General features: G+C 35.7%; 1 protein-coding gene across 1 annotated transcript; it reads left to right on the forward strand.

Moving 5' to 3' along the window:
- Positions 1 to 1295: 1295 nt before the first annotated feature.
- SRP72 (signal recognition particle 72) lies at positions 1296 to 27026 on the forward strand. The gene is made up of 19 exons (XM_028505828.2): positions 1296 to 1445; positions 3320 to 3440; positions 5576 to 5699; positions 6919 to 7062; positions 7141 to 7252; positions 8983 to 9014; positions 10063 to 10187; positions 10272 to 10329; positions 13102 to 13233; positions 14036 to 14164; positions 14944 to 15016; positions 16842 to 16906; positions 17016 to 17111; positions 18731 to 18834; positions 18957 to 19034; positions 19803 to 19940; positions 22030 to 22067; positions 24567 to 24726; positions 25351 to 27026. The coding sequence occupies exons 1-19, from the start codon at positions 1337 to 1339 to the stop codon at positions 25526 to 25528; spliced, it is 2016 nt and encodes a 671-aa protein (XP_028361629.1). The 5' UTR covers positions 1296 to 1336; the 3' UTR covers positions 25529 to 27026.
- Positions 27027 to 27057: the final 31 nt, after the last annotated feature.

A 27057-nucleotide genomic window follows, 5' to 3' on the forward strand; every position in this document is an offset into this window, starting at 1 on the left:
GATCAATGTTCAGAAACAGAGAACTCTACAAATGTCAAAGTAGTAATTTTAAACCTAGAACCAGGATGCAGAAACAGGGAAGGATGGAAGGAGTTAGCCAGGTTGCTGGGAAAGACAGGAGAGGGAAAGTGGCAGGAGGTGGCAGGGTCCTTACCTAAGATAGGAGTCTAGAGTAGCAGCTCAATGACATGCCCTGTCTTTTTTTTTTTTTTTAAGATTTTATTTATTTTTAGAAAGAGGGGAAGGGAGGAGAAAGGGAGAGAAACATCCATAGATTGCCTCTCTCACGCCCCCAATATGGGACCTGGCCCAGCTATGCGCCTTGACAGGGTGACCTTCCGGTTTGCTGGATATCACCCAATCCACTTAGCGACGCCAGTCTGGGCTAAAATGGCCTGTCTTTTCCTCAAGAGTACGCAATAGGTACTCACCCTCTTCTGACATTCAAACACATCTTGATACTTAAAAGCTTAAAAACCCCTAACCCTCCTGCCTAATTGTTACTTGAGTCCTTGCTATGCGAGGATGTCTGAATTATCTTTTCTCCCCAGAACAATTATATATTATCGCTGTTTTGCAGTCAGTAAAACTGAGACTTCGATACTTCGATAAATTAAGTAATTTCTTCACAGACATCTAGTGAGTTGAAAAGCTACGAACTAACCTGGACATTCTCACCTGAAAACACTTTTCCAGTCATAGTGCCATCTGCTCCTGAACTACAGCCCAAAGGGCAGCCGAAGGGTGTCACCAAACATGCTTTGCACTTGGAGGTTCTTCCGTGCATTTTCTCAGATTCGCTTCTCTACCACAACATTACTCATAACCAACCCCGGATTTTCCTATTCTCTTTCAAGACCCCCTACAAATGTCAATTCCTCTATGAAATATTCTCAGGCAGCAAGAAACCGTCTCTCTCCCTATCCCCCTTCTTCAAACGACTCCTTAAGGTTTCTAGTTGGTATTTTACCACCCTATCGACCTTTTATTTATCTTCTACGGATCGTCGCCCACCTGGCGTGCAGGATACTGCTTCGCCGGCAGCGGCCACCCCAGAAAACCATGAAGCTCTGAGCCGAAACTGGTAAACCATTTTCAACCACCTCGCGAGATCCGAAGCCTCATTCCTCCAGACCCACTTCAGTTAAGGTGTAGCGACTCTATACACAAATTTCTAGCAATGACAGTGTAAAACATAGTCTCTGACGTTGATTCCGGAATAAGAGCGCTTCCGACTCCAAACGCTTAGCAACCAGCGGCTTCCTCCTCCGCTTGGTCACTTTAGAGATCCTCTTCCGGGGCAGCGATCGTCGGCCCCTGCCGCGTTTCCTCCAAGATGGCGAGCGGCGGTAGCGGTGGGGTTTCGGTGCCTGCGCTCTGGAGCGAAGTGAACCGTTACGGCCAAAACGGTGACTTCACGCGCGCTCTCAAGACCGTCAACAAGAGTAAGTATCAGGAAGGGTGCTGGACCTGCCAGGGCCAGCGGAAGGACGCGGTCTGTTTCCGGTGCGCGAGACTCTTTCAGTAGGCTTGGGGAGAGAAGATCCGAGTTGCCTGCTTTTAGGATGCGTACGCCTGGAGAGCGTGGTGGGCGTGGTCGAAGCCCCCTACCGCCTGGCTAGCTCTGGGCCTTGGTTGTTTAGAGCCACGTGTACTTTCTTCCTTACTCCCTGCCGGAAGCGAGGGAGGGATTTAAAGAGACCTCTGCTGCCTACCCCTCGTCCAGACTTCTCTCATTTGATTCCTCTGTTTTCACGCCTTATGTTACAAATATTCCACATTGCCTCCTTTCCTCCTTCCATTTAGCGGAATGGTGGAGACTATTGCTGAGGGAGTTTGTTCTCTTGAGCCTCGGGGCAGGGGGGAGGGGTGAAACCCGCTTGTGACACGTATTTAGAAGCTGGTGCTTACGAGGTGAAGAATGTACGAACTCGGGAGAAAGGGAAGGGTTGGATCTGCATGCCAGGCCTGCGTTCCCATATGTAATCTCTCCAGTGTTATTAGACCAGAAAATGGTGTGCGAAGCACTAATAACTGAAATCACGTTCGAAGGAAAAGCTTGGCCTGTTTTTTGCCCCATAACTTGTAATTTACAATAAACTATTTCAGTGTGAGGTTTACTCATTATATTCCTTTATCCTCTACTACGTAACTGTAATATGGCTATGCTTTTTTAATGCTCTCTTTCTTGCTAAATTCTTTACTGAAGATGCCACCTATATTTGGTAAAATTTTAAATGTAATTACCAGTACAGGATTTGGCTATTTAAAGCAGTAATAACATAAAAGTTATGTAACATACAAAATTGTATAAATAATTTTCAACAACCTGTAATTGGGTTAAGGTGAAAATAAGTGATTGTGCTCCCAATGCATTTTTGGTGATTTCAGGCATGGAGGAAAATAGATACTAATTAGACTTACTTGGTTCCTAAACTTGTTTTGAATTAAAGTTAGCGTTTGGCTAGTCCTGCAGCCATTACTACTCAGTGGCAATATAGTAAGTTGCAGGAACTATTTCATCAGTATCTCTCAGTTCTCAAGTACCGTATGTGTTGTTTTCTGTGTCAGAATGCCTTTGATTCTTAGAATTGGGCTCCTGATAGTTGCCCAGGAGGAAGGAGAGTGATCCTGGTCATTTTGACACTGAACAGCTATTTAGCATTGAAAGTTGGCTACCTGAGTCCTTCCTTGTACTTTGGTCATTTTAGGTGAAAAGGGAAATTCTGAATGGTTTTTGGAAGTATTGCCAGTAAGATTAATTGCATTTGTATACTTTGCAGCTTATAGGTATTGCCGAAATATTCTCATTTCATCTCCTTGATAACCTTGTAAATAAAATAGGTAATGCTTTCATAGTCATCTTGCAGCTCAGAAAATTAAGATTTGCTGTGAGATGACTTGCCTAAGACCTCAAGTCGTCTAATGACAATCTTGTATTCAAAACTAAATTTGTTTCCAAATTCTACCTGAACTTTTCCCTGTTGAAGTAATGAAATATGCAGGATGTAACATGTATCTCAAGATGAAAAAGCTGAAGAACACAGCTTCTTTCTTGCTTCTTTATTTCACCATCCTTTTTGGGAACATGCATCTTGGGAATCTATCTCAATGAAACTCTAACTTGTTAAATTATAACTCTCCTTATTACCACTTATTAGGTTAAAAATGAAGATCCACTTTTTTTTAATGGTTTGACAAATCATTCCTGCTACAATATAATTGGAAACTAGTTTCCTGAGACAGGGGGTGGGAAAATTTAGTAAAAATGTGAAAAGGAAGTGGATTTAAAAAATATTTTCATAAAATTGTTCGGTAGTACTGCAGATCGACAAGGATGATGTTACCGCCCTGCACTGTAAAGTGGTATGCCTTATCCAGAATGGAAGCTTCAAGGAAGCCTTGAATGTCATCAATACTCACACCAAAGTGTTAGTCAAGTAAGTGATTCAATTGGTTGTTTGTGTAGTTATTAGAAACACTTTTACCACAACTATAGTAACTTTTTCACCACTATTGTTATATTTGACCTGTTTCTTTACTTTTTTTTTTCTGTTGCTTCTCAGTAGTGTTTTTAAAACTTGTTGGAATGATAGTAACTTTGTTTTTTTCTGCTTTAGGGGCCTTTTCTTTCCCCCTTTTCCCCTTTGAACCACTAAGAAGGAGGTAAATTATGGAGGGAGGTGGAGCATAAATGTAACAGGAGTTCTCAGAGGGATATAGGGAGAACAATTTCACAGAAGGTGTGGTAGGGCAGTATAAGTAGAGATCTGTTTTAGCATAGCTTCTGTGCCTACCTCCTTCGAGAATGATTTAGGTGAGGTTGATTTTAGGCCAAGATCTTTCACTGCCAGAGTTCTTTAGCAGTCTTGAAACTTGGCAGTATTTTTGTTGTTAATATTTTTCATTTAAGATTTTATTTATTTATTTATTTATTTATTTATTTATTAAATTACACGAGTCCCATTTTCTTTTTTTTTTTTTTTAATTTTTTTTAAGATTTTATTTATTTATTTTTAGGGAGAGAAGGGAGGAAGAGAGAGAGAAACATCAATGTGCGGTTGCCGGGGGTTATGGCCTGCAACCCAGGAATGTACCCTGGCTGGGAATCGAACCTGGGACACTTTGGTTCCCAGCCCGCACTCAATCCACTGAGCTACGCCAGCCAGGGCTTATTTATTTATTTTTAGAGAGAGGTGAAGGGAGGGAGAAAAAGTGGGAGAGAAACATAGATGTGTGAGAGATACAGGAGAAAAAGAGAGAGAGAAACATAGAGGTGTGAGAGATACAGGTTGCCTATAGGTTACCTCTCACACACCCCCAACAGGGGATCTGGCTTGCGACTCAGGCATGTGCCCTGACTGGGAATCGAACCAGCAAACCTTTTGGTTTGCAGGCTGGCACTCAACCCACAGAGCCACACCAGCCAGGGCTATTTCATTTGTCTTTTCATGAAATTTGGACTTCTGTTCTAAATTGTTACTCTAATTTTGTTTGTTTTTTTTTTTACAGTTATGTCTAAACCTCAGAAGAAATGTGTATTAAAATGAAGTTTGCAGCATACTTATTCTTTAATTAAAGATTCTGGTTTATAAAGTACAGAGCAATATACAGTATACTTCCTTTTGTATAAGAAAAGGAAGGTATAAACATGTATATGTGTATTTTACTAGATGTACAAAACAAACACTACCCAATGAAACAGTGTATTAAAATAGTCACTTGTAGGAGGCAGGGAGGAAGAGGGTAGATTTGAAAAGCAGTGGAAGTAAAACTTCTTAGTGTATACTTTTTTGTTTTTTATTTGAGCCATAAACATGTATTACAGATTGAAAACTTATTTTAAAAACTCTTTTAAAAATTAAAGAAATAAAGAGACTGCTGCTTTCTACTAGTAAATATGTTTGTGCTGAAATTCACTATTTTGAATTTTGACCATTTTGTGAGTTAAGGAAATTCTGAAATTTTTGTCAGGCAAGTAAATAAAAAATATTGCCGTTCACTTTGATAAATATTTCCTTCATGGGTTGAGTTTTAGGTGTCACATTAATGTAGATAAAGGTTTATGTCTATATAAAGTGGTGTACATGTATTTGTATGTTTACCAATTTGGATACAAATACTAGGTTCTTTTAAGGTATCTAGTCGCTTTTTTTTTTTTTTTTTTTGGCTATTTACCTCTTGAACAAGTTAAAAGCAGCATTATATGGCTTATTAGATTAGTAAATTTAAGGAATTTCTGTAGTAATTTAAAATGATGTTCACACTGTCTTTGTACCCAAGATAGTTGTTTAGCTAATTCATGATTTCATTCTTCAGCATTTATTTCAAAAGGCCAATAATTCTCATAAGCATATTCTTGAAAACAAGAGGCTAAGGACATGGATATAATATTTTCTGCCACTAATGAGCTGTCTGGCTTTTAAACAAGTCACTAACCTTTGTCAGCTTCCTCGTCTGTTATTAATGGAAATTAAATAACAATATATATCAAGTGCTTATAGCAGTATCTGGCATATAGTGAGTGCTCTGCTGTGTGAGCTAATAATCAGATATTGTTTTTTTCCTTTTTCAGTAACTCTCTTTCTTTTGAAAAGGCATATTGCGAGTATAGGCTGAACAGAATTGAGAATGCCTTGAAGACAATAGAAAGTGCCAACCAGCAGACTGACAAACTAAAAGAACTTTATGGACAAGTGGTAATTACTGCTTTTAAGTACCTGTTAACAATCATCCTGAGTGAGCATGACTATACCTGTGGTAAAGAGCATGGATGAGGAACCTGATGCTCCACAAAACTTGCCACCAAACCAGTCTTTGGGATTCAAACATATTTTCTGTTCTTGATCTTCTTGGAAAAGCTGCATTTATAATAGTCTGTGAACAAATGACTTCCTCAGGGTAATTTAAAATTATGAACTATCCTATGAAAGTTGGAAAGGAGCTTTTATACCTAAAGAATTTTGAAATTATATTAAATCTCAAAATCATGGAGATAATTTGGATGAATTCAGCTAGTTCATGAAATCCTTGAAAATACCTTATTCTAAAAGTGTTTTTGAGACATATAATAAAGCGTGATGTAAAATAGAGCTACTAATGAGGAAAGGATAGAAATATTGTTAGAACTAGAAAAACCCTCTTTAAGATTTTTAAAATGTTAATCTAGGGCAAATAATCTTGTATTGACTGTATTGTTCCCAAGAAGTAGTATGAGTTTAACAATATAAATGAGTTGAAGAAAGATTTGGGCAAGTTCACAGATTGTATGTCTATAAAAAGCTAAAAGTAAGCTGGATAAGTTCAGGGTAAATTCTAGCATTTTGGGATTCATGAAGGGTACCAGCCTCTGACATACATAGAGAACTGACTGACCCACAGAGACAGCTCTGATGACCCGTTTGGAGTCATGGTGTGTGTACTTAATACTACCCTATACAATCGCTAGTTTCTGGAAAAGACAAAATGAACATTAAATATAGCAAACTCCTAGAAGTATTAACTCTTCGCTAACTTCTAATTTTGTTCCTATTTACTGGAGTTGAGTAGTTGCTGTTATTGGATAACTTTTTCATTGTAAGTCATATTTAGGGAATGGTGTTTTCTATTAAAGAAAAATTTTGCTTTACATTCCACTTAGGCATTTACCTAAATTCAAGAAGAGGTAAATACAATGACTTTTTTAAATGAATAATGCCTACAAATCTGCAATATAGTAGATTCATCGCAAGTAACTTTCTGAAAGAATTAGTAGCATGCAGAACTAAATGAAAAATTATAAAGGAAAAATGGTTGATTGCCCATGTTATGCTGTATGATTTTCTTCTTAGTGGTTCTAAAAAGGGATTGTATAGTGTTAGAGGCACAACACTGTATTTCTTCTGTTCCCTGACTTTTTTACTTGCTATTTGTCTTTAGTTATACCGGCTAGAACGCTATGATGAATGCTTAGCTGTGTATAGAGATCTCGTCCGAAACTCCCAAGATGATTATGAGGAGGAGAGAAAAACAAACCTTTCAGCAGTTGTTGCAGCTCAAAGCAATTGGGAAAAAGTGGCTCCAGTAAGTATCATTGAGTATCACAAAGCCATGAAAGGATATGCCTGTTTAGTGTTTGACTAGTATTTTGTTCCATGACAGGAGAACTTGGGCCTCCAAGAAGGCACACATGAACTGTGCTACAATGCTGCATGTGCACTGATAGGACAAGGCCAGCTGAGTCAGGCAATGAAAATCCTACAGAAAGCTGAAGGTTGGAAATTTATTAAAATTATATGTGATTATGGTGTACATATAACTTTGCAAAGTATTTCCAAAATCTGCATTTGACTTTCTGAAGTTTTTAAGGGGAAATGATTAATTCAGTGGGAATCTCTCAAAATTAATCTAGCCTTTCTTTTGGAGTTTTTACAGTATCTGTCCTCGATTTCTGTCTAATTGATGAGGCATACTAGTTCATTTTCAACCACACAGGACCTTAAAGTATGAATTTTGCAAAGTAGGTTTTTGGACAAGTTATAGTACGTGTTAAATTTAAATAGAGTTAATCAACATAAGCACTTGCATTAGCACATGGCATATAATATAAACATTTAATAAATATTAGTTATGTTTACTATACAGGTACTCAAGTATAGTAATAATAATGTGGTATACCTATATGTGTCCATGTATGCGCACACACACTATATTTATACATTCATAACACTATTCAAGGACATTTTTACTTCATTTGGTATGTTTCCATATATTGGGTTGGCCAAAAAGTTCGTTTGATTTTTTTTTTCTGTAAGATGGCTCTAGTAGCACTTAGTTGTGTTTAACTTGATTCAAAATAATTTTGTTAGATTGTATTGTGACAGCTGTCATATCAGTGTGCACCTAAAAAAACTTATCAACATTGATAAATTTTCATTTAGCCATTTTAATGTTGAAGATGGAAGAAAATAAGCGTCATTTTTGGCATATTATGCTTTACTATTTCAAGAAGGGTAAAAGCAGCTGAAATGCAAAAAAAAAAAACCAAAACCCAAAATTGTTCGGTGTATGGAGAAGGTGCTGTGACTGATCAAATGTGTCAAAAGTGGTTTGTGAAGTTTTGCTCGGAAGATTTCTTGATGGACGATGCTCCACAGTCGTGCAGACCAGTTGAAGTTGATAGCAATCAAAGTGAGGCCTTATTTGAGAACAGTCAACCCTATAGTGTGAGATAACTGATATACTCAAAATATCCAAATCAGTAGTTATTGGTAAAAATGAAAAATGTGTCTTCTGTTTTATGAAAAACAAAAAAATGGGCAGACTCTTTGGCCAACCCAATACAACATTTACATGTATTGAAGCTTTTAGAAAAATTTGAAGCTTTTAGAAAAAGATGTTGTAGACACATCTTGTGTTTCTGTTGTTAGGCAGTTGGCTAAATTTTACTATAATACCCCAATAGATTACTATGCCGTCATTTAAAATTATAGCATGAATGCTAAAAATAAAGATATACATCATAAAGATGTTCATACTATATTAAATGGAGGAAGGTATTCTACATACTATTCAAAATTGAATAGTATTCAATTTTGGTATGATCAACTCTACATACTATTCAAAATAGCATGTAGAATATCCCACTTCCATTTTAAATGCAGCTGGATATTCATGTTAATAGAAACAATAACTGAAATGCTAATAGTTGTTATCTTGGGGTGGTGGGATTGTTTTTATTTTTATACTTTTCTAAAATTGACTTTTTGCAATCAACATTTATATCTTTAAATGCCCTTTAAAGATTCTTTTAATGTAGAGATTACAAATGTCAAAGAGCTAGAATAATCAGGGACTGATAATATTATCTAGTATAGTTAATGCTAGTGATATATTTCAAATTTACTTGTTATTGAAATTATCTTGAAATGTTGCTCTCTGGAATGGTGAAAGGAATGGGAGTTATCCAACAATTGTTAATTTTAAAACCGTTTTTTCCTTTAGATCTTTGCCGCCATTCATTATCAGAAGATTCTGTAAGTATTCTACTGTTATTAAACCCAAATTTTACACTTCTGACTAATACAAATTTGTAGGGGGCTTTATTATACTTTTTATTGACATTTTGAAATAGATGGTGATTCATTAAATAGGAATGATAGTAGAAAAACCTCTTGATCACTTATTTGAAGGCATTGCTTAAGGTGAGACATTACAATACAAAAGTTTTCATATACCTGATGCATTCTATTTTAAATTCATATAAATATAAAATCAGTCTTCTATTTTAGATATAGGGCTCAGGTCTTTGAGTATGGGTCTGTTCATAGGAATTCCATGCATATATCTTACATAATCTAGCATTTGTGGTATCATTTCCAGTTTTGTTTATGTTTTTTAAAAGTGCAACACTATCTGAAAGACAGTTGTGAAATAGTTTCATTATAGTCCTTTTAGATGTTAACTTTTTCATTCATCTTTTACTGTTTTCTGGCTCGTACCTAATTGGTAATTTTCTTTAGTTAACTCACCTTTGTCAAATATTTCTGAGCATTCGGCATAGTTTTTATTGAAATAAATCTCTTTGTACTCATAGTACTTCTCTTACTGTGATAATTAAGTTTTATCATTTGCTTGTCAAACATAACTGGCATAACGGAGTTGGAAGCAAGCACATCTGACCCCTAGTCAGCATACATTCACCAGGTGAGAACAGGAGAGCTGGGTGTGGTAAAAGAGAACAGCCCCTAGCCTTGAGCGTTCGTTTTATGTGGGCATGGGGGCATCGGTCAACTGTTTCAGAGGAATGGAGGATATGGATTAATCTGGGGTGTCAGTTAAGAGGGCTGTTTTAATTATAGAATTAGTTCCAGCTTTTGAAGTTCTTTCTGTGGTGATAATTAGGATTTTGTGAACTTGCCTCTTTTGGTGGCAATTCCTTAATTTTAACAAAAAGAATCTGAGGCAAAATTCCTGAAAATGTGTTTGTCTTAGGATTCTATACCTTTTGAATATTTGGATTACTTGGTAATATATGGAGCAGCTTGGAGAATTTACAGTAAAAAAAATGTTTCTTCTGCTTAGGATGGGACTGAGGAAGACCCCCAGGCAGAACTGGCCATCATTCATGGGCAGATGGCCTATATTCTTCAGCTTCAGGGTCGTACAGAGGAGGCTTTGCAACTTTACAACCAGATAATAAAACTAAAGTGAGTTATTAAAATGAAATGTCTTTTATAGGGAAGGAGATTTCTTTTTAAAGGGTTGATCCCTTTTTACTTGCTTGTTCACAGGCCAACAGATGTGGGATTGCTAGCTGTGATTGCAAATAACATCATTACCATTAACAAGGTATGAGTCACCGACAGCTTTCTCACACTTATATTTTATGCTGACAGCATATTACCTGGCTTTGTTCTAGGATAAGTGGGGTTTTTTGTTTCTTGTTTTCCATAACAGAGTCCAAAATTGGAACAGATCACATGCAATGAAACATGTAGTTACAGATCCTGGACTTTAAAATCTTACTGTTTTCTTCGTGTATAATAATGTGGAGAATCTCTGTTAGAAAACTAAAGTGTTTGAACTTTTAAACTTTGTATGTGCATGTGTTACATAATATTTTCATTTAGTGAGTCTCAAAGTTGTCCGTAGATAATTTTTTTCTTTCCAGTGGTTTTCATTTTGAAGGGGAGATGGGGACAGGTTCTCTTTCTCATGTTCAGATTGGAAATTCAGGTCAATAGAAAATAAAAATAGCATTTTTGGTTTTCTTTGATATGCCATGTAATTTTTTTTCAAATGCCATCTTATTTTATCCTCACAATTATCTTTTTAGGTTGCACTACTTATTTCCAATTTATAAGAGTATAATCTGAGGCTGAAAGGAGTTAAGAAATTTGTATAAGGTCACAACTAGTAAGAGGTAGCACTTGGATTTAGATTCCAGTTTCTGACTCCAAGTCTTGCTCCTTCTCCTTCGTAGTACCTCTCTCTGCCAACAGCAAAAATTCAGAGTCCCCAGAAGTGGGATAATGGCATTAAGGGAGGTATTAGTTACAGGATATTAAAGGCCATTGACATGGTTTAGGTTTCCAAAAATTGATGCAAGCTTTTGAATCTTAGCAACAATATATACCTACCTACATTTATGAATAACTTGAAATGCCATTGAGGACAAATTTTTTTTTATCTGTTTTATAATTGTGAGGAGGAGAGTGTGCAAAATACTAAATACTCAATCTTAATGCAATTAATAATAAACTGAACTTTCTTCAATCAATAGGTATTTATTACCTACTGCTGGGTATAATAGGGAATGATGGAACATGGTCTGAATCATTACAGTTTTAAAATCTCATTCTGGTTTTGAAAAAAAATGTGCATGTTTAAATTTCTTGTCTTATACTTTATAACTACAGTATTTGGTGAAAGAAAAAATCCCTGTGTTAGGGAATTTGAGCTTACTCTCGAAAGAGAGATACAGTTTGAAGGTTAAGCACCAGCCTAAGCAAATGGATTATGAAGAAATATTTATGGCCTGTAGGAGGCAGAAAATGAGAGAACAGAAGATAAGAGGATATATATATATATATATATATATATATATATAGACTAGTTAAAAAAAATAGGTCAGATTGAATGATACCAAAGTATGGGAGACCTTGAAAATTATAAATTTTTAAAAAAGATTTTATTTATTTTTTTAGAGAGGGAAGGGAGGGAGAAAGAGAGGGAGAAACATCAATGTGCGGTTGCTGGGGGTCGTGGCCTGCGACCCAGGCATGTACCCTGACTGGGAATCAAACCTGTGACACTTTGGTTCGCAGCCTGAGTTCAATCCACTGAGCTACGCCAGCCAGGTCCCGAAAATTATAAATTTTTGCATAATAAATTACAGATAGCAAAGTTTAAGAGAAGTCTGGCAGTGGCATGCACAATAAAGTATTAAAATAGTGACATAGAAGTACCAACTAGAAATATGGGTTTTGAGGATTGATTTATATGAAAGCCTATTTCTTGCTGTACATGAAAATAATTTCACATTGGTTCAGAGCTTCACACTCAGAAAAAGTAAAATTTACTTTAAATTTCTTCCTTGTCTCCTCTAAGTCTTTAACCTGGTAGAAGATCTGCTTTAAAAAGCATAGTGGTATCAATAATTTGCAAAGCTAAAATACTGTGCACATAGAAGACACTCTCATGTTCAGCTTGTCCTCTTAGGGTGCAGTGTGATTTAATTCTCTTCCTTCTGTGAAAGATATGTGACTTTCTATAATTTTTAACAGGACTTTCTTTAGGTAGGTAATACTGTGTTTGCCCCACACAGATTTCAGAAATTGAACTACTTTGTATCTCTGCCTAGGTGAGAAGGGCCTTAAAGAAAAGGAAAAACAGCCCTAGCTGGTGTGGCTCAATTGGTTAGAGCATGGTCCTGTAACCAAAAGGTTACAGGTTTGATTCCTAGTCCGGCACATACCTAGGTTGTGGGTCCCATTCCTGGTCTGGGGCACGTACGTGAGCAACCAGTTGATGTATCTCTCTCTTGTTGAAGTTTCTCTCTCTCTCCTCCTTTCTCTGTAAAAGCAATTAAAAAATGTGTTTGGGTGAGGATAAATAATAATACTATTAATAATAAAATAATAAAAGGAAAGGAAAAACAGTAGCCATGTTACATTATTATTTTTTGCTAAAAATGTGTTCGAGGGGTGAATATATTTCTGAATGTTAATGATGTCCTTACATAATAGCAAGTATTTCAGAGAGGAATGAGTTACTTTCCTCATTTGTCATCTAAATTCTGAAGGGTATAATTCATAGAACTTGTGAATTTTAATCTTTTTAATCCTAATTTCCACTGTAAGATTTATGCTGTCCCTGTGTACTTTTCATCAAAAAGCTCAAAACAACCTTTTATAAAACAAGCTTTAATAGTGGAAAGATAAAATAAAATTAAGAACCCAAGACAAATTTATGTGCATCTTAGAAGCATAGGCACGCCAACCAGGCAGATGTATTATTTTCCAAGTCTCTTGTTTTCATATAAAATAAATGAAAGGAATAAGCATAAAAGAACTGAAGTCTGAGATTGCTCTTAATGTTGGATGAACTTTTCTTTGTCAGGACCAAAATGTCTTTGACTCCAAGAAGAAGGTGAAATTAACCAATGCCGAAGGAGTAGAATTTAAGCTTTCCAAAAAACAGCTGCAAGCCATAGAATTTAACAAAGCTTTGCTTGCTATGTACACGAACCAGGTAGGTGACAGGTCTCTGGTTCCTCTGGCTAAACCTTTATATAGTATGGCACCTGAAGCATAATGGCTGTATCATTGCAGTCTATTTGTATTTTGTCTTATATCCATGTGTTTTTCAGGATGGCATATGTAATAGATTTTATTGGTTAGACAAGTAATTTCCCAATTCTGTATAAAAGTATGCTGTTGGTAGAAAACACTATTCACATCTGTAAATGAGATCATCTCATTACATTACATTAGTTCTAATTTCTCTGAATTAAAGAAAATAATTATGCATAATATAGCGTTAAAAATATTAAGGAGGTCAGTTCTAACCCTAATGTGCATTAATTCTAAGTCAATTATGATTTCATATTCTTCTAGAGTAGAGGTTTTCAGTGGGAGGGTGAGAGGCAATAACATTTTTATTATTTAGAATGGAGTCAAGTTATGCTAAAATAGTTTAACAAGCAATACCTGTATGTTTTGTTTTGGAGTAAAGGCTGATACTTGATATATTTTTTAAAACAAAATCATGGGTTTTAAGCATTCAAATGGATGTTTATAACTCATCCTTTCCTAAATGTTTTTAGAACTCATAGTTTAAATTCAGTAAATGGAAATCTTTTTTTAAATAGGAAAAAATTAAGAATAGATATTATAAACCAATTCTCTTACCCTAGGCAGATTTTTACTTACTATTTTGTTTCAGCTGATTTTCTTCCTCCTCCCCCCATCCTTTTTTCCTTTTTGGTCACTCATGTTTAATTTCATTAACCAGCTTATCTTTGTTGGGGGTGCGGGGAATACTGTCTTTTTAGGCAGAACAATGCCGAAAGATATCTGCCAGTTTACAGTCCCAAAGTCCCGAGCATCTCCTGCCTGTGTTAATCCAAGCTGCCCAGCTCTGCCGTGAAAAGCAACACACAAAAGCGATAGAGCTCCTTCAGGTAAAGGAATTACTTGAGTACTTAATGAAGTGTCAAATAGTTTCACCCTTGTTTCATTTTCATTATATATAAAAACTTACAAATGTCAAGGACAAACTAATAGGTAATATACCATAGACAAATTCTAGAGGGTCACTTTAGTTAATTCTTGGGCTATACCTTTGTTTTATATAAATTTGCATTAGTACATGTTTGTTGTAAACTTTAAAGAGTGCTTTTCATTTTGAGGTCTAATTAATTAGTCAAGGGTTTGTTTTATGCTCATAATACCAGATCATGCTTAACCCTTTTTTCAAGAATGCATTCTCTAGTAAGTCCAGTCCAAACTCAAGTAATTACAGAGCTGCTGACTTGGTTTTTATCAGCCTAAATCAGCTATTAGGTTATTTTTTTAATTTCCTGAGGGTAGAGTACATTGGAAAGTTGGGCAGTGTAAAATTAGGACCATCTGAGGGGGGAGGAGTTGCCTGACAGGGAACGTCAGTAAGGAGTTGTCATTTGTTTGAGTATCTTTTGCAGGGGTTGGGGGGGCGGGTAGTAATCTTATTATTTCTTAGTGACTTTCTAGAAACTTGACATTTATTGCACTTATTTTCAGAGCATAATTTTGAAGTACGGTGGGTGTTGGATAAAATTTTTCCAAAGTAAAACTTTGAACTAAGTCCAGAAGTTTAATATTTCAGAAGTGGATTTACATTTTTATGTAGCTAGGTAATTGGGATGTGTACAGTTAATTGTGTAAATAAAATGTGTGTTTTTTCCAATTAAAAAAATTTTAGGAATTTTCAGACCAGCATCCAGAAAATGCAGCTGAAATTAAGCTGACCATGGCACAGCTGAAAATTTCCCAAGGTATTAATGATCATTTCATCATGACTAATACATCATTTTAATGGAAACATATGGTTGGAATGATTCTGAAGTAGTTGACCATGTGAGTTTTAAATTTTTGCATAATGGTGAGACCTCATTATTATTATTTCAAACATGAAGCTAGAGGGTGTGAGCTCCAACAGACTTAGTAGTGAGTTGGCCTTTTCTTGGGTTATTACTGAATTGTTAGAATGATTCTCAGTCTGTGCCGTGAAAGTCTATAGAAGTGAAAGGTTTCTGTTCCAAAAGAACGTACTTAACTCAGATTTCCTGGGTATGTCATGTGTAGAAATGCTTGTATTCTGTCACTTGGTAGTATTTGCATGAAATAAGGGTTACTTTACCTCCTAGTTTTCAGAATTTCTTAACTTAACCCTTTATCCATTATGCTTTACAACTCATATCTTTGGAGGAGAGGGGCAAGAAAATTTAATGAGAACAGATGTTTTTGGATATTACAGAAAACTGCTTGTGTTTTTGTCCATGATTCTGAACCAGCCTTGAGTGATTATCTAGAGCTGTGTTGACCGTATTTTGTAGCCACTATCTACATGTGGCTATTTTAAGTTAAAATTAAATGAAATTTAAAACTCATTTAAATTTGGTTGTGCTGCCACATGTGGCTAGTTGGACAGAATAAGATACAGGATGTTTCCATCACCACGGAAAGTTCTGTCAGACAGCTCTGGTGTGGAGTATCATCCTCAGTGGGGATGATAATTGGTTTGGGGGTATTCAGAAAATGTTTGTATATTATGATGGCTAAAATGAAAATTTTATGGGGAGAGGGGAGAGGGAGTTGGCAATAAGGGAAAAAAATGTGTAAAAAGGCTCCTTAGTGGGGTAGTAATGAAAACAAGGTTGAGAAGCACTGCTGGTCCCCCTGAGACCCTGTTTGTTTCTTTTTCTTTTTCCCACCTCTCTTTTTCTTGCTCTCTTCATCTTCTTTCCTCATCAGGTTTTCAGGGTTTTGTTGTTATTGTTTTTTTAAGGACAATTTTATCATAATAAAAATTATTTTCTTGCTCTCTTCATCTTCTTTCCTCATCAGGTTTTCAGGGTTTTGTTGTTACTGTTTTTTTAAGGACCATTTTATCATAATAACAATTACTGAGTGAGAGCCTGTCATGGTTTTTGTTTTGTTTTTAAAGACTTACAAAGGTTTAGTTGTTTAGGTTTGCAGTGAGTAGAAAGTTAGAATTCTGACACCATAGGAAAGTTTCCATTATATTCATCTGCAGTAACATATTTTAAGGCCTTTAGCGAAGGACTCCCACCTTTAAGTTACAGTCTGAAAAGGAGAAATAGAACTCATAGACTGGGAATTAGGAGATGACTTTTCTGATCATTTGCCATTATCTTTCTTTGTGGATGTAAGCAAGGTATGTTGTTTCTTCACGACTCAGTTTCCTTATCTATAAAATGAATAAAGTACATTCTTTTTTTTTTTTTTTTAATCCTCATCCAAGGATATATTTATTGATCCAGAGATAGAGGAAAAGGGAGAGAGGGAGAAACACCAATCAGTTGCCTGTATACACGCCCTGACTGGGGGCTAAACCCACAACCTAGACATTTACCCTGGCCAGGAATTGCACCATTGACCTTTTGGTTCACAAGAAGATACTCCAGCACACTGAGCCATACTGGCCAGGGCTAAATAAGAGTACATTCTTCCCAAGATCCCATAGCTTAAGTATTTAGAGATGTTACAATATGGCTTTTAAATTTCTTGTTTCTTTTTTTATTTTCCATAGTATGCTTTCTTCATTGTGATGGCTGGTTTTGTCTTTAATTTCTTAAGGTAACGTTTCCAAAGCATGTCTAATTCTGAGAAGTATAGAGGAGTTAAAGCATAAACCAGGCATGGTGAGTTATGCTTAAAATTTTGTAAGACTCCAAAAGTAATGGCATTAATAGTCCATTGGTATGTTTGGTGTTTATTTGTACTTACTGATTTATACCTTTTGCTGGGCAGGTATCTGCATTAGTGACCATGTACAGCCATGAGGAAGATATTGATAGCGCCATTGAGGTCTTCACACAAGCTATCCAGTGGTATCAAAACCATCAGGTAAATAAATGGAGTAAAATGTTTTAAGGGCATGTTTTTACATAAAAATAAAAAGCTGTACTTTTTGAACTCAGAATTTAGGAGAATTGAAACATTCCTACTTTCTATTTAAAAGATGAAATGCTATTACTATCATATTCTATTTTTTTAAGTATACCAAATCCAAGTTGAGTTATTAGAAGTAAGAAATGGCTGCAAAAGCGGGGGGGAAATTGCTCAGTTATGTTTCTAAATCTCTATCCTTTGTGTGTATGTGTTTTTGAGTGTGTAATCTCAAGAAATAAGAATGGCCCTGGCTGGGGTAGCTCAGTGGATTGAGTGCAGGCTGCAAACTAAGGGGTCACTGGTTCGATTCCTAATCAGGCCACATGCCTGGGTTGCAGGCCAGGTCCCCAGTGGGGGCCATGTGAGAGGCAACCCCACATTGATGTTTCTCGCCCTCTCTTTCTCCCTCCCTTCCCCTCTCTCTAAAAATAAATTAAATCTTAAAAAAAAAAAGAAACAAAGAAGAATAGTAGTGCATGATCACATATAAGAGAACTCATCTCTAGTGGCCAGAGAGTGCATAGATAGTGTAGTAATCAGTAAATAGTAGTAGTACAGGTGACCCTTGACAACATGGGTTTGCACTACACGGGTTTATTTGTATGTAGATTTTTTAAAAAATAAGTACTATAAACGTATTTTTTATGATTGTCTTAGTAACATTTTCTTTTCTCCAGCTTTATTGTAAGAATACAGTATATAATATATATAACATACAAAATATGTGTTAATTGACTATTTCGTAAGTAAGGGTTCTGGTCAGTGGTAAGCTATTAGTGGTTTGGTTTTTAGGGCGTCAAAAGTTATACTAAGATTTTCAACTATGCAGGGGTCAGTGCTCCTAAATCCAATGTTGTTAAGGGTCAACTCTACCTGGAGTAATTGTACACGATGCCTCCATCTAGTAGGAACATCTTTATTTTTTCCAGTGTAGTTCTCTGCATAGGCAATACTCAGCCTAGGTGGCATTTATACTGTTAGCACTGTTTTGTTTTGTTTTTTGTATATTTTTAGATTATTTATTTATTTTGAGAGAGGAATGGAGGGAGAAAGAGAGGTAAACATCAGTGTGAAAGAGAGAAATTGATCCATTGCCACTCATGAACACCCCTACTGGGGATCAAACCTGCAACCCAGGCATGTTCCCAGACCAGGAATCGAATTGGCAACCTTTTGGTTTGCAGGATGACGTCCAACCAACTTAGCCACACTGGTCAGGACTGCTGTTAGCACTGTTAGCGGTAGAAAGATATCAGTGTTCTGGAAACTATTAAGTTAATGTTTGAGAGTTATAGTTGACATATATTTGATTATGGGATTATTTCTAATTTTGACAATTTTAAATGGAGATGGATGGTTTTCCTGGTTCGTAAACTAGTCATCGCTTGTATTAATTTGTCTACCCACCTCCTGTTTGTATGTGCAAATTTGTTTATGATTTTTCACGCATTCTGTAAAACTTAAGATGAGGAATTTACTGGATAGGTCCATTTTAAAGGTCTAATGAATATAACTTCATTGACTTGGCTAGATGTTTAGCTTAAAACTTTTTTTTCTTTTTATTCAAACTGTAGCCCAAATCGCCTGCTCATCTGTCCTTGATAAGAGAAGCTGCAAACTTCAAACTCAAATATGGGCGGAAGAAGGAGGCAATTAGTGACCTAGAGCAGCTGTGGAAGTAAGCTCTGAAAGGTGGAGATGTAGAGATCCAAATGTTATTTGAGATGAGAGAATTATTTTCCTTGTTTGTTATTTTCTACAATTTTGTAAATTGTTGAGTAATTTTATTTCTTCTTTTAGACAGAATCCGAAAGATATTCACACCCTGGCGCAGCTTATTTCTGCTTACTCACTTGTAGATCCTGAGAAAGCAAAAGCGTATCCTTTTGGTTGTTCTGAGAAGTATATTAGATTAGATCTCTTCCAGTACATGTTTGACTAGGACTTTTTTTTTTTTTGTAAATTTCAACAAACAAACAAAACCCCCTTTCTAAGTAGTAAAAGCAAAAATGAGAATTTATTGATTGATGTGACTGAAAAATACAGCGAAAGATCCAGTTTTGGGTACAGCTTGATCACAAGCAAAAGTGAAGTCCATTAAAATACAGCTTATATTTCCCCAGGTTCAAGTCCAATAGCAAAAAAAAAAATTATTTGGATAGTAGTACATGATTCTGAAATGTCATTCTGATTGACTGTCTTGGGTCATGTGCTCATTTTAAACAGGGGAATTGGTCACTTCATTGGCTGGCTGAGTTTGTATCATGTGTGCTACTCCAGTATGGGTATATTCCCCAAACTGAGATGCTAAGCAGCCACAAGTCAAAAACTTTGCAATAAGTCTGTGTTTTATAAACTTGATAGCTGTCTTGGAATGGTGTTTTTATTAAGCTACCAGCTACAAATATGTCACTGAGTTAAGGAATAAATAGATGATTAGGTTATGGCTCCTTCCTCAGCTTTTCCTTTCATAATATATGATGTATAGTTAACATTGTGACCTGATTTGTTGCTCTGTAGAAGATTTAAGAACTTGTTTTTGATTTTGACGAAAGGCATCAAAAAAGACAGTGTGCTTCACTATTGGCATAGATATATTGTTAGAAATAATATGTATTATGTTCCTGAACTCCTGTTCTCTCCCAGTCTTAGTAAACACTTGCCCTCGTCAGATAGCATGTCTCTAAAAGTAGATGTTGAAGCTCTTGAAAATTCTCCTGGTGCTACATACATTCGGAAGAAGGGTGGAAAAGTTGCTGGAGATAATCAACCAAAGGAGCAAGGGTAATGTTTTTCATTGTAACATTCACTGATGATGATTTTAAATTGTGTAAGAAATAAAAATAGATTCTTAAAAATTCCATGTGAACAAGGTTGAAGTCCCCTTTGTTTCTTTTCCCTTCTTTTTTGCTGTGCCCAACTGATGTCCTCATTTCCTCCCTCCCCCTAGCCCAGAATTAACTGCTGGTATTAATTTAGTGTATATCCTTCCAGATCTTTTTCTTTGTGTTTACACAGAGATGATGTAGAAATATTGTCCTTAGATTGGATTATTTTTATTTTTTATAGAAGTGGAATTCTGTTATACTTTTTTCAAACTTGCTTTCTTTCATTTAATAAGTCTTGGAGATTTTTCATGTTCTAAAGATAGACATATGCTCTTTTATGTGTAGGCTGGATATGCCCTACTTTATTAACCTGCAGGTTACTGATATGCATTTATTATATCATTTAGTGATTCTAAACCAAAGTTCTGATAAGCTATATTTTGTTGATTTGGAGGAAATATTAGCTGACTTCATTAACTTACAAGAAGTCAAATTCCATTTCTTTCCTCGTTCTGCATTGCCACTCAGAAACAGCAGATGCCTATGGTAAATGTTTAAGATGGTATTTTTGACACTTTCTCAGTTTTGTGGCTCTCTTAGTTTTTCACTATTTTCTTCCTTTTGAATACTTTGGGCATCTAAATTTTTTTCTAACTTTGAAACAATACCAGCACTAATTATATGATTGACTTCGTTATGAACTCTGTTTGGTAACAAATTCTATTATCATCCTCATAATAGAATTTAAAAAATTTAAATAAGGAATTGGCATTGTTCCATTTTATCATATGATTCTTATTCCAAGCCTTATAAAGAATCCTAGCATGAAATAAATCCAAGCTGAATCTTAAGAGGATTTTCAAATAATTCCTATTTAAATATTTTCAGTATTTTCCCTCTTCATGTTGGGTAATAATTAGTAAGACCGTATAGTTACAGTTCATTTCTAATCTTATACAATTACTGAGAGGTACATTGACTTTCAGGCTTTTAAATTTCAGCACAGCATTTTCATTAGGCATTATTAATATCTTTCATTTTATCCTAACTTTTGGATACAAAGATTGAGTTTCTTTTCAGGATACATTGTGTTGTTGACAAAATACAAATCGTGGTCCTTGCCCTCAACAGAACTTAAGTCTAGCAGAAGGAAATACACCTAAGGAGTACTTGCAACAAAGATTGCACATGCTGTGATTGAGCAGGGCATTTGGGAATACACTAGAGGGGACAGTTCTTCCTGGTGACTCTAAGAGGTTAGGAAACGTTTCATGCAGGAGATTGGGTTGACTCTTGAAGGAGATGAGGAGAATGAGATGGCAAAGTGTGAGCAAAGGTAAAGGAGAAATGGCAGAGAATCTTCAGGAAATTGTAGGGATGGCCGTGGAGTATGATTTGTAGGGAGACAATGCATAGTCTGGGTGAAAGATGAAGCTTTAAAATAAGACACTGGACATTTCATTTCTTATTCTTCAGGGTACCCTGAAAACTTTCACAATTGAATAACTTAGAATGAATTTTTGGCAGAAATTCTTGCTGTCTCATCTTTTTAGTTCACTATTTTATAGACCCATAGAATTATATTACATGAGTGTGTATGGAGATATTCTTTATCTCCTCTTTTCTCTTCCTTCCTCTTCCTCTTTTTACTGTAGCTGTCAGAGTACTTAATAATTATTTTGAAGTGTTTACTTCTTACACTCTTTTTAGTGTCCTTTCAGGGGGTGGGTCGGTATATTTAATAAAGATTTTATTAAAAAATTTAAGATAAATTTACAAGGTTCAAAACCTGAAAAATAAAAGACTACAGAATAAAATGTCTTTCTCCCACTGCTCTCTGCCCTCCTCCCTCCCAAGGCCAAGTATATGGAGCTTGATTAAATTTAACCTAAATAAATATACCAGTTAGTCTCTTAGATTTGGTGAGCCCACACTCAGCAAATCTTGAACACCTTTATGATAAATTATTCAGCTCACTCTTTTGCACATATTTAATACTCTATGTTTTATTACGTTGATGGTAATGATTTTCCTTCTCTTTGTAGACAGGGAGATTTGAAAAAGAAGAAGAAAAAAAAGAAGGGTAAGGCTTTTTTTTATTAGTCTTTAGATTTCTTTCTGTAAAATAGAACTTTGAGTTTAGCCTTATAAAAAAATCTTCAAATATACTGTCCTCTCTTTTTGTGTCTTTGAACACTTTTTGTCTTGACTATTGCTAACAGTTACTTTTATTACATTAAAGAATATAGCTCTGGAGTTTGCATAAATTCAAATCATTGTTCTAGTAACATTGCTCTTTTACTGTGACTATGAACAAGTTACTTAACATACCTGCCTGAGTTTTTTATCTTTAAGATAGAATATGATGGTATGTACCTCTTAGGATTAAATAAGATGCTACATGTAAAGCTCTTAGAACAGTGCCTGACTATAGTAAGCCCTGCTACATTAGGGTGCTTTTTGGCTTCAGGTACCATAGAATTTATCAAACTAGCTTAAGAAAATTCAGTTTATGAAACTGGCATTGGAATTAGCATCACAGTTGGTTGAGCCAGTATCTCTTTATTCTGCTGTACACAGAACTGAATCCCACTAGCGTCTTAGGTGGTTTGTTGGAAATAGGGCCACACACTTGTCATTTACATCCAACAGGACAAAGAGGACCCCTCTACATTTGGGCAGTCTTTCCCATCTATCTGATTGGCCAGCATAGGTCAGTGTCCAGCCCTGAACCATTAACCAGAGGAACACCATGCATTGATTGGCTTAGGCTGTCCTTGTCTGTGTGGCAGGAGTGGGTAGAATTACCAGGCTTGGCTTCACCTAGTCAGAGGTTATCTGTTCCTAGGTCTTCGGGAAATCTGGGGTCCAGTTCAGGTTGCTGCTTGGTTTTGCCCACTGCCATCTTAGGATTCAGTTTTCCCAAATCTCTTAAGTTTATTACTACTCTACCATCTGTTTTCCAGCTTCCAAAATTATGTTAATATCTTTTCTCCTATTCTTCTAATGTATTTATTACCATTTTAGTGGAGTTTTGGGACAATGCAGAAGCTAATCTTTGCATTTAATCCACTATGTTTAATTAGAAATTTTATTAGTTCTCACTTTTGCCACAGTGCTTGTAAATTGGTAACAACCAAGTATTTGTTTTGTGTTGTTTTATGTATTAGTAACACTTTAAGGGAACAAGTGGTAACTATAGGTAGCCATAACTTGTGGTTTCACTTTTTTCTATATTTTGTGGTTTCCAAATAAGCATATTTTAAAACTTACAAGTGATATATACTTATTCTTACAAGTATATAAAGTATAAATATTTTTATTATTTATAAAATAATAATAAACAAAAGTAATAGACTTCTATTATTATAGAATGGCATAATGAGTAAAAATTCCCTACTCCAAATTCATGCTCCCGGAGATAATTACATAACTTTTTTTGTATACAGAACATACATATACATGTACATGATCAGTCAATAAAAGTTTTTACTGATATGAATATATCAGGATAATTTTTTAATCTTCTATTTTAGACCATATTGTGCATTTTTCCAAGTTATTAAATATAGATGTACTTCTTTTTTTAACTCGTATAGCTTGCTATAGTAGGGATATACTGTAATTTATTTAATTATTCTCTTATTGATGCCCATTTAAGTTAGTTTGCTATTTTTAAAGACTATCACAGGGAATATTCTTACACACATAATTTGAGACTTATGGATTTCTGCAGGACAAATTTCTAGAAGTATAAATTTTGACTGGTACTGCCAATTACCTTGCTCTCCACAAAAGCTATCCCAGTAAACCTTTCAGCTAGTGGTTTTTGAGTGTTTTCCATTATCTCACTAACACTAGGTATTATTACTGCTTTTAATATTTGTTAGTTTGATAGAAGTTTTTACCTTTTTCACTTTTATTAAGTGAGGTTGACCATCTTTTCACATGCTTAACAACTTTTCTTTCTCTTGGCTTACCCTAATTACAGCTATGCCCATTTTTCTTTGTGTGATTTACCTCCTGATTACCAAGAACTTGTTTTATATTAAGAATATTAGTGCATCCTTTCATATAATGTGCATTTTCGTTTTATTATTTCTCTTAATAATATATCTTTTACCAAATGAAATTTAACTTTTTTATATAGATACATCTGTGAAATCTTTTCCTTTATGGCTCCTGGATATTGTGTCATGCTTAGAAATAAGGCCTTTTCTCCTGGCTAGATTATACAAATGAAACTTTCTCAGATAAACTAATTTTAGTTTTAATGTTATTTATTCCTGGTCTTGAACATACTGTTTAAAAAAACTATCTTGAAAACATTTTGGACAGATTTCTCATTTCTTTCTTTTCTTTTTTTTAAATTTTATTTAATTATTTATTTATTTAGAGGGGGGAGAGAGAGAGAGAGAAGGAGAGAAACACGTGGCCCCCACTAGGGACCTGGCCCGCAACCCAGGCATGTGTCCTAGACTGGGAATCGAACCAGCGACCCTATGGTTCACAGCCCGCGCTCAATCCACTGAGCTACACCAGCCAGGGCAGATTTCTCATTTCTTCATCAATTGTTACACAGGAAAACTGCCTAAGAATTATGACCCAAAAGTTACCCCAGATCCAGAAAGGTGGCTACCAATGCGTGAACGGTCTTACTACCGGGGAAGAAAGAAGGGTAAAAAGAAGGATCAGATTGGAAAGGGGACCCAGGGAGCAACTGCAGGAACTTCATCAGAACTGTAAGTCATTGCTTCCCATGGTCACTCAGAGCATAGGCTGGATCTTTCTGATACTGACTCAGGGTCATTAGTGAGACTTTTTTCAATGTATTTTAAGTGTGGTAAATAAAATCACATATCTTTAATGTTGTGCAATATGCTATTAAAAAGGAAAGAAAATGTGATATTTCTGGTTTGGTTGTATTGTAAGTTCCTGGATTGTAGGATTATATCATAAATAATAGGATTCCAGTACCTTCCAAAGGAAACTAAATACACTGAGTTATTCAACGAATTAAATATCTAGATAAAGATATAAATAAATACTATGACTAGAAGAAGTTTTATAATGTTACTAGTTAAGTAATTTGTACATGGTAGAATTATAAATCATTAAAATTTTTATTTTCTAAGCTTTCTAAGACTTGGCATGTACCATATATTACTTATCTTTTAGTTATAAAACAGTAAAAATTTTATTCAAAAGTAAAATGGATAGGGATTGGTGTACCCACCTTGAAATAAATAGAATGTGAGTGGGAAATTGTTAAGGGTGGAAATGAAATCCTTATGTGTACATTTCTATAGTATTTTTCTTTGTTGAATATATGAATGACCAATAGTTTCCTGATCTGATGGTTTCAGGGATGCCAGTAAAACTGTGAGCAGCCCACCCACCTCCCCAAGACCTGGCAGTGCAGCAACAGCATCTACATCTACGAGTAACATCATACCCCCAAGACACCAGAAACCTGCAGGGGCTCCAGCAACAAAAAAGAAACAACAACAGAAAAAGAAGAAAGGTGGAAAAGGTGGCTGGTGATTAGAACATTCTTGTTGCAGGCTATTTCTAAACTAGTCTTAGTGACATTAGGAACATAATAAAGATAACACAGTGAGAAGCACAGAGCTGCTCCCTCTCTCATCCCCACATTTTCATAAAATTATTTTCCTGTGCATCAAAAAGGAAAAGACCTTCCTCAAACTCTGCCTGGTCAGACTTGGCCTGCTTGTACCACCTAGCTTTGTACAGATGATAAGGACTCAAAATAATCGATCATTTACCCACCTTAATATCTGTTTCTTTATGTGCTGATCTGGTGATGGTTTTCTCAGTTTGACAGACAAGACATGTTATCTAATGTTTCCTAGGATATAAACAAATTACTTCTGCTGTTTTATTTAACTAGAGTCTGAAGATACTTGTTCTGTTAAATCCCACTTTAAATTACGTCTTAGGAGATCTTGGGAGACTGAAAGTGAAATCTGAGCATTCCAAATATCTGCTTAGAAGTATTGTGTGATAGAAAACGGGCTTTGTTAATTAATACACTGGTGTTTTTCATTACATGATTGGCCACAGGAAAACTAAATGTCTTCATTCATTTTTACCACAAATCCTCTGTCATGGGATACTGTACACACACACACACACACACACACGTATGTGTGTGTAGAGTAATGAAAAATGTGTTTGTATATGTATATACATATACCCATATACATATAAATATATGTAAATCAGGACCCTTTGATGCCTCCATATCATTTTCAGATTATGATAGCATTATGCTGACTTAGTACTATAAAGAACTCAAGGAAAACATATCATTGTTGTCAGAATTTGACTCATAGACCCAGTGTCCTGAGGTCAGGTGGGTGTAGACTGTCTCAGTCAGATTTAATGGACCCTATCGAAAGCATGAGCATTGACTTCCTATGTAGAGAGGAAATCAGTACCAGAGTTCAGTAGCAGGCAGTATTAAAACCTCACAGAACTGGTTAGCTCAGTTAATAAATACTCAGATGGCTCCTCTTTCTAGTTAGGGGTGTGGCTATTCATTACCCTTCCCAAAGCAATGGAGTATTGTGCAGTCAGTCTGCGTTGTCAGTGTTGCTCTGGGCTTCCCTGGCTTACACGCCACTTTCCTGATGAACAGCTATAAGACAGACACACTGGGATGCCCACCCTGGTAAGTAATCATTTTATGTTGCCCAGGATAGCATTGAGTTTAGACCTGAGTTACTTCCTTTTTACATTACTCTGTCCTTCTCAATAAAGTGCTGCTGTGTTTGACTCTGAACATATCTACTGAAACTTCTTCAAAGAGTTTTTAAAAGGCTATCCTCCTTTACAAGAGTAAGGAATGTGGTGCTGCCCTTCTGTTTGATGTAAGCAGAATCCGCAGTGGCATCTAAACGAGACCCTCATATATGAATGATTTATTATGGCATAACTTTTTTGAGCTCTCTGAGAATAGTCTTTGGTAAAAGTGGCAGATACTCATTTCTCCTGAATATATACCCCATTATAAGAATAATTGTTATTAAATTTGTTATTTAGGATGCCAT

Source organism: Phyllostomus discolor, chromosome 1, assembly GCF_004126475.2.
Source record: "Phyllostomus discolor isolate MPI-MPIP mPhyDis1 chromosome 1, mPhyDis1.pri.v3, whole genome shotgun sequence".
NCBI lineage: Eukaryota > Metazoa > Chordata > Mammalia > Chiroptera > Phyllostomidae > Phyllostomus > Phyllostomus discolor.

Coding starts and splice junctions, on each gene's coding strand:
- SRP72 (XM_028505828.2), top strand. CDS start 1,337: ATGGCGAGCGGCGGTAGCGGTGGGGTTTCGGTGCCTGCGCTCTGGAGC. Junction 14,165..14,943: donor AAGCGATAGAGCTCCTTCAG/GTAAAGGAATTA, acceptor AAAAAATTTTAG/GAATTTTCAGACCAGCATCC. Junction 24,727..25,350: donor GCAGGAACTTCATCAGAACT/GTAAGTCATTGC, acceptor TGATGGTTTCAG/GGATGCCAGTAAAACTGTGA.